At 47.4% G+C, this 8,196-nt stretch overlaps 1 protein-coding gene across 2 annotated transcripts; it reads right to left on the bottom strand.

The window, feature by feature from the left end:
- Positions 1-1,718: 1,718 nt before the first annotated feature.
- On the bottom strand, positions 1,719-5,744 carry LYSET (lysosomal enzyme trafficking factor). Of its 2 annotated transcripts, none has more exons than XM_072428937.1 (2): positions 5,590-5,744; positions 1,719-4,326 (listed from the first exon to the last, which is right to left on the bottom strand). In XM_072428937.1, the coding sequence occupies exon 2, from the start codon at positions 4,308-4,310 to the stop codon at positions 3,915-3,917; it is 396 nt and encodes a 131-aa protein (XP_072285038.1). In that variant the 5' UTR covers positions 4,311-4,326; positions 5,590-5,744; the 3' UTR covers positions 1,719-3,914. The 2 variants fall into 2 exon arrangements, with proteins under 2 accessions (XP_072285038.1, XP_072285037.1); XM_072428936.1 differs by lacking the exon at positions 5,590-5,744 and adding an exon at positions 4,858-5,012.
- Between the last annotated feature and the right edge of the window lie 2,452 nt (positions 5,745-8,196).

Here is an 8,196-nt window from a genome sequence, read left to right as displayed (position 1 = left end):
GATTTGAATGAATATATTTCTTGCTTAAAACTTGTTTGCTGCTGCCAAAAAGTTTGTGTGTTTCCAACATATGAGCTTGAACATCCAGTCCCAAAACTGTGACCAATCACATGGAGGTTCCCTACTCTTCTGGCATTTTAGGATTTTGGAGGGTCTGTGCCCCCAGTGGTGAGGTCAGGTACTGATGGTGGGGATTTGCCCCCTATTGGTGAGGTCAGGTACTGATGGTGGGGATTTGCCCCCTATATATAAGGTTAGGTACTGATGTTGGATGAGATCTGGCTCACCATTCCAATTCATCCCAAAGGTGTTCAGTAGGGTTGAGGTCAGGGCTCTGTGCAGGACACTCAAACCAAACTGGTGACCCCATGTCTGTATGGAGCTGGCTTTGTACCCCGAGCAGAGTCATGGGGGAACATAAGAGTCCTCACCCAACTGTGGCCACAAGTATGGAAGAGAACAATTGTCTGTAATGTCTTTGATGGAGATTATAACTTCCCTTGGGACACCTGACAGATCATGTGGAGGGGAATCCAAATGCATGTGGCCACATGCTAAAATCCTGAAAGTGAGACTGGATTTATCCTGTAAAAGCAGAGTCGGTCACATTCTTTCCCCCCTTCACCATCCACAGTAGCACATTTCCTCCATATGGTCGAAGTAGAAGTCATCCTGTGCAAACTCCAAGTTTTTCAAGGTATAGAGGCCCTTCATGTGACAGGTGATTGGCCCAATGCAGTCACATGCTCCTCTGTACTCAGAAGTGCAATACTTTTTTGGTTCCCAGTAACAGAACAGAGTAGAGGTGGAGCACAGGACAGGTAGGTACTTGCTGCAGGGTAGAGGTGGGCAAATAAAGAAATCATGTTGTATGACTAAACTACAGGTTTAGTCTATGGGCTCTATTTATAAATTATTCCCTTAATAATTTGCTCATAGAATTTGTTTCCTTCCTATTGTGTGATACTTCTCCCACCTAGATTGTAAAGCTACGTACACACTTCCAATAATTATCGTTGGTAAACGTACGATCCTGCACGATATCGGCGAACGATCGTATAGCACCGATCCTGTACATGCAGATAACGACACGATCGTTCGCAGATATTGTACACACAATAGATGCAATCGTTTGAGCGATACAGGAAGTGACGTGCACCACAGGAAGTGAACGAACGTTCGTTCATCACGCATGCTCAGACCATGGACGATCACTGAACGACCGTACACACGATAGATGGTAAACGATCGTCGTCCAATCCGATCCGCCGGTCCGGTCGTTCATTTCCAGCGACTATTCTCGTTCGTCGGCGTCGTTGGTAACTTTTTTTACGAACGATTTTTGACCAATCGATCGTTCGTCGTTCATTTCCAACGATAAAAATTGGAAGTGTGTACGCAGCTTAAGCTTTTGGGGGCAGGGTCCTCTCCTCTTTCTGTGTCACTGCCTGTATCTGTCATTTACAACCCCTATTTGATGTACAACGTTGCATAATATGTCGGTGCTATATTAATCCTGTTTATTAATAATAAATATTGTGACAGCTGTGCACTTCTGATGATTTATTAGGAGACCTGTAGAGAAATACAACCATTCACCAACAGTGAATTTCAGAGGAATTGACGGGCGGGGGGGATAATTTATAAATAGAGCCCTGTATGGCGGTTTTCATTCAAGGCCCCCCCCCCCCCCAAAAGAAAAAAAAAAAAAACACAAATGTTTGCAAAAATTCTTTACTTTCACCTTTTTATCTTTTAGGTTATAAGGCATTTTCCCTTTAAGGATCGTGATTGAAAAAGACAAATCGGGTACAAAACAACACAGACAGAAGACCCAGCAACCTTCAATATTCTACCTAAGTGTACCTGTCATTCTCGCCTGCAGCAGATTTATCCTTACTTCCTGCTGTGATTCTGGGACAGGAAAAAAGTAGAAATCTTTTCAGTTGAAAGCTTTTATTAAAAGGGAATTGTAGAATGTTGTAGTGCTATGCTTGCTCATTTATCATCAGCACACCCGGATCTTCAAGTTCACCCAGCATGTCCAACAATGCAACTTTTGCCTTTGATTCACACAATGGGCATAAGGGTGAATATTGGCCTCGATATCTGTATGACTGTACCAACCCTTCTCTGTGCCATTCATAACAAATAAAATGGTTTGTCCCAGAGTCCAAGCAAGAAGCAGATGCTGACTGGTGTAAGTGACAGGTACACTTTGTAATTAGTGCAATACACTGCTAATAGTGCGTGGAGGGGACTCATGAACAATAGTGCAGTACTGAACTTGTCAATATTTAGAAATCAGAAGTAAACTCAGTCAATAGATTCTGTAGATGCTTTTGTTTTATATGAAAATCGGCTTTCCTTTACAGTTACAGTATTCTGCTGAGATATGTGTATCCCCATTCCCCTGCTCCTGTAGGGCCTGAACTTAAAAGAGAAGTGTTTTGTTCTAGGGAACATTTGGAAATTTTACCTGGGCCTTTGGTGTACCCTGAAATGTCTGGAATTCCTCCTGAAAATGCCACGTCCTGGTATGCAGCGGTGTCTAGGCACTCCTACTCTGTATATCTGAGATTATTTAAGGCACTGCTGCCTTTGTCTGCTTTGGTGGTCTCACCGCTGCTCTCCGTGCTGGAGGGGAAGCTGTACCTGAGGGGCTGCAGTGCAAGGATCTCCCTGCTTCTGTTTTATTCTTCTCCAGTCACTAGGGGGCAGCTCAGACAACAAAGAGCTACCCTGACCAAGATGGCCAGACAGACCACACTGAGGGCAGTGAGTAAGTCAGGAATTAGGAAATACCAGCTGCAGGGAGACCACAGGCCATTGGGTACAGCTTCTGGTGTTCATCTTTTAATGGTCAGTCTAACCCAATCTTTCACTTATTGGTGGACTCCGGTCACCTGATTCCTTGTATAAAAAGTGCAGATCTCCATCATACCTCACATCTGCCCTGGTTTGGAGTGTTGGTGCTTCCTTACCTTTCTCTGGGTGTCCTCACTCCCTACTGCTCCCTCCATTATATAAAATAAATAAAACTGGACACTAACAGCAGGGCTCCCCCTTAGGAATGGGCAGGGCACAGATCCAGGATCCCCCACTGGAATCCCTGAGACAGAATTTTATTTGTTTCCAAAAATCTCTCCAACCAAAAACTTTTCTTTTTTGAATTTTTGTGTCCCTACATGTCTGATCACTTCCTGTCCTGGTGACAACGGGATACATACAAAGAATGAATCTTCCCATAGGAGTGGAGTAGAATTAGAGCTCCAGTCAGGTTTGAAAGATTTGCCCTGCCGACAATTCACCAGATTTGGATTCGTCAATTAGAAATAAAAACTGGAATTCCTATCAGATTTGTATTTCTGTGTCCCCCGGTTACAGGAAGTGAGGTGTAAATCTCACTTCCTTACATCCTGCAGTAAGAACCAGACAGGGGTTCTAGTTTTTTTACCCTCTAACATAAAACATGACACAGAAACGACCGATTCCTGCAATGGTGACAAAACAGGGAAACCATCAGTCAAGAGAGGGGAATAGAAAAGAGGAGACACCCGGCAAGGTACAAAAAGGAGTAGAAAAGGGGGAGACAAAGATCTGCAGGGCTGTGCTCAGGGCCGGGATTATGGGGGGCACACTGGGCCTATGGGAGGCAGAGGGGGGCTGCTCCCTGCATGGCAATCACAGCATTGATTATTTCAGCCATCATCAGTAGGAATTAGCCGGGTCAGGACCAGGAGAAAAGGTGCCAGGTGTAGAAGCGGCAGGGGGCGGGGTCCTCGGAGAACAGCCGCTGCAGCAAGGGGGCGCTCAGGGCACAGAATCATTCTGCAAACCTTATAAAAAAGAATAAAATTGTGTCTCTGGGCCCAGCCGTCTCTTAGATTTGTGGATCCCCTCCAGCGACATCTTTAAGTGTCGATCAGCTGCAGTCTGCTTATCCGGTTGGAGGCTTTGGCGAAGGACTGGTGACGGTTGCACAGCACGGCCAGGCATATGGGAATTATACAGTAGCCCACAGTCCGGGGGTCGGCCCTGGTGCAGGAATAAAGGAACAGGAACACCTGGAAGTAGGGCAGCAGGAAAAAGGCGGCCCAGAGCCAAAAGGGCAGCGAGAGGAGCCGAGCGGTCAGGGAGTGTGCCCACGATGCCCCGCTCTCCGGGTCCTGCGGCTTCCCCTGGACGTGCTCCAGGGCCAGTCTATTGTAGGTGTCGTTGATCTCAAAGACGTAATAAAAGGCGGCGGCACTGGCAAGGAGATAAAGGCCGACTCCAATCCATCCCATCCGCTGTCGAAAGTTCATCATTCTCCATGCTCTGCGTCTGGGGAGACAAAAAGTCACGTGAAGGTCATATTACCCCGGCAAATACAAAATAACGGGCACAGCAGGGGTACCGGACCAGGAATGGTGGGTAACCTCTATAATGGGCACAGCAGGGGTACTGGGGACCAGGAATGGTGGGTAACTCTCATACTGGGCACAGCGGGGGTACCGGACCAGGGATGGTGGGTAACCACCATAACGGATACAGCAGGGGTACCAGGCCAGGGATGGTGGGTAACCACCATAACGGATACAGCAGGGGTACCAGACCATGGATGGTGGGTAACCTCTATAATGGGCACAGCAGGGGTACCAGACTAGGGACCGTGGGTAACCCTCATAACGGGCACAGCAGGGGTACATAACTAAGGCAGGGACGGTGGGTGCCATCACAAGATCACATGACCCTATGGAAAGTCACTGGACATGTCCTGGTATGGAGGAGCATGTGACACAACGACCAATCAGTGCGGTCACTAGCAATAGCTCTGTATAAGCTCCACCAATCCATGGCCTGCAGAGAACTTACCTTTCATTGGTTGCCTGCAGTGGGGAGGTAGATGGATTGGTTGCTCGGTTGAAGCGGCCCTGCATGGTCACATAACAGGTTCTCTTTGTTGTTCAGCTGATTTCTAGCTGTTGCACAGAGCAGCAGCAAACCTCAGACCCCCCCGCCAGTCACAGGATGCGTCTGTCATCTCTGCTTCTTGTGACCCGAGCAGTCACATGACCAGAGCGCTCACATGGCGTAACGACACGTCTCACTCCTGGGAAAGTTCAGATTGTCTCAGATCTTCTCATGGTGTGCAGACATCAGGAATGTCCCCCGCCTTTCCTAAAGAGTACCCGTCACCCCACCCACTCTGCAAAGAGGACGCCATAGCCAAAGCGTTCTGTGGGAAAGCAGTGGTCCCTCTGCAAAGGTCTGATCCCCCCCCCCGGACTAGAACTGGAATCCTCCAATAAGCCAAGCCTAAATTAGGAATTGTATGTGAGATTCACAAGGCAATGTGAGGGACCTGTGCAGAGAGACCACTGCTTCCACACAGAGGGTGAGGGGGGGGGGGTCTTGGAAGCAGCCAAACATACAATCACCTTCAGATCTCTTACTGATAATCGGTCATAGATTGAACTTCTTATTGGTGCTCGCCATACAGGAAATCAGATTGCATCATTTGTAGTGGCTGAAACCTAATGGTCTCCTGCCATATATCAGCCTGCAGACCTCTACACACAGCTGTGCAGATACCGCCACCCGTACCTGTCTCTCCCGTTCTCGGTGTCTCAGTCGGTGTCCCCGGTCTGGTGCTGAGTACTCACTGCCCGCACTTCCTTCTCATCTTTGCACTCATAAGATTCCTAGCCCAAGACCGGAAGTCTTACTTACTCAAGCCGGAGACCGCAGTGGCCATCTTTACTGCGGGCGAAAAACCTCTTGGTTCCGCCCACACACTGGAAACGTGCCTCTGATTGAGCAAATGTGGCCACACCTCCTATTCATCCCCATTGCCCTTTACCAATATGTCGGCTGGTGACCTCAGAAGAGACGGAAACGGAAATGACGTTGACGCAGCTAAAGTGACTACTGTTGGTAAGAAACATTTCTGGAGTCTTTCTATGGGTTGGAGACCTTTTATTTCAAATATTCACCTAGCAGAGACAATAGAGCTGTGGTCTTGGAAAAATAGTTGCCTAAGATATCATAATGCACAGAAAAGTAAACTTTACCACTTTTTTAAAGTGCTGAGCTGCTAAGAAACGCAGAACATGCGTTGTCACAGGGCACTGGTGAGATCCCAGCCTACGTTCATCCTGATAAACAGCCCATCTGATGGAGAATGGCTGCTTCCATCAGAGGCCTTTTGAAGCCAGAGGTTGGTGTTGTGACAGGTCCTCTTTAATATTCTTGCATTAGATTGAGGCTTAATTATGAATTTTTTGGTTATGCAGCAAAGCATAGCAGTATAGGAACACCTCAGGGGCAATGTTTTCCAATGTACTGCACTGCATTGCGGTGCGTTGGACAAAAAACGGCGCATGCTGCATTTGTACGCATGTGGAAGGTTGGCTTCCCAGCCAGCACCATCCCACCACCGAAAATACCCCAAACACTCCGGAAGGTGCAGGAATGTCACTGCTGCCACCATAACTAGGGTAAATATTAGAAAACATTCTGAGTGGCTGGTGGTTGTAGGGGGCCCATGTTTGGAAAATGTTTTATTTTATTGGTGACACAAAATACTCCCAATACAATGTCCAACTCATATCATAGTAATGTAGTATTTTGCTGTTCTTTGTATTTCACTGGCAGGTCAGCTGTCATATAGACAGTCACCACTAGATGTCTCCATTGTCATGGATCACTGTCTGTTGATTAATAGTGATTTCTGCTGTAATAGTGACCTCTAGTGGTTGATATGACACAAGGCTGCTTTAAACTAAATCTTTTATATGGGATCTTGGGGTCACAGCAGCAATGATAGTACCAGATTTGGCCAATGTGTGTGACCCAGGAGTTTGCTGGCTCTGCATTGGCACACAAATACCATAATTACTTTTGGTAATGCCGGGTGGATCCTGGAAGCAGAGATCTTGGGGGGGTCCCAAAAGGAGCCAATCAATTATTTCTTATCTCTTATTTTCCTGTGCATATCCATATCAGTGCAGGCTCCCAGAAAAGCAATAAGCCAATCACACGCAGGTGGAGAATTCCGAACGTCCAATCTTCCGGTAACATCCTATCAATATGATGATGCAGAATGGCTGATTATTCATTCTATGTTCTGTATTAATAAAGCGGTGAATCTGGCATTCACTAAACAATCACTGTAGGTGAATCTTCTAGGTGTGCGTGTTTTAAATAAAAGCGATTGATTCCACACCAATGAACGTTCCACCTACTCCAAGATCCTAATGGACAGAATAGCAGGGGGTGCAGGGATGCTGTGCATTCAGGGCCCCCACTTCAGTGCCCTATTTGGGTTGTCCCTTGAAGAGTTTCCCTTTAAGGGAATTGAGGGCCTTCTCTCTACCCCCTCCCTCCTGAATCACCTATTATTGGAAAGGGGGTGGAATTATCCTCATCTTACCTCCATCTTCTGCCCGCCCAGATGAGATGCCATTACCCCCCCCCTGGTGCCTGGACCTGGAAACGCACCTTGCCATTTAGCGGAAGGTCCACTTTAAGGAGAGCCTGACCCGGGGTGACACAAGGACACGTCCCAGCTGTGTTCAGTGTTCCATGCAGAACATCGGTCTCCGCCCATCCGTTCCAGCGCTCATCTCTCTGCCCGGACTGGTCCAGGTTCTGTGCCAGGGACAATGGCATGGAATGTAAACAGCAAATAGGAACTTGGAACATCCAAATCCTCAATTGTTAAATAGCGGAGAGACCTGGCAGAGCCCAGAAAACCTCAACTCATCCCATAGCAGGATGTCTCATATTGCTGCTTCACCTCTAAAGAGCACCTGTCATAAAAAATATGGGGGGGGGGGAGGAGAAAATACCTGGTCTGCTATCTCGGGCTGAGATTAAGCGAGAGTAAAAACCAAACTGGGTCTCTGTGCATGTCTATGTAATGCAGGCAGATTGAGTGGTGGGAGGGGCCAGCAGGGTCCTGTACATGGATTTCTGAAAGCATCGCAGCACCCGGCCCTTCTTCCATTAAATACCGTATTTTTTGCCATATAAGACGCACTTTTTCTTCCCCAAAACTGGGGGGGGGAAAGTTGGTGCGTCCTATACGACAAATACCGTGTTATAAAATAATTAAAATAAGATACTCACCCGATACCCGATCCTGCGTGTGTCTCCTCTCCTCGCTGGCTGCAGCGTGTGTCTCCTCCTGGCTGCAGTGCAGAGCGAAAG

Source organism: Pyxicephalus adspersus, chromosome 12 (assembly GCF_032062135.1).
Source record: "Pyxicephalus adspersus chromosome 12, UCB_Pads_2.0, whole genome shotgun sequence".
Taxonomy (NCBI): domain Eukaryota; kingdom Metazoa; phylum Chordata; class Amphibia; order Anura; family Pyxicephalidae; genus Pyxicephalus; species Pyxicephalus adspersus.
This window is presented reverse-complemented; position numbering and strand designations above follow the sequence as displayed.

Bases quoted from the DNA above. Each gene is read 5' to 3' on its own strand.
- LYSET (XM_072428936.1), bottom strand. From the start codon at position 4,922: ATGCAGGGCCGCTTCAACCGAGCAACCAATCCATCTACCTCCCCACTG. The intron at 4,327-4,857 runs GTAAGTTCTCTG...TTGTCTCCCCAG, and splicing joins CTGCAGGCAACCAATGAAAG to ACGCAGAGCATGGAGAATGA.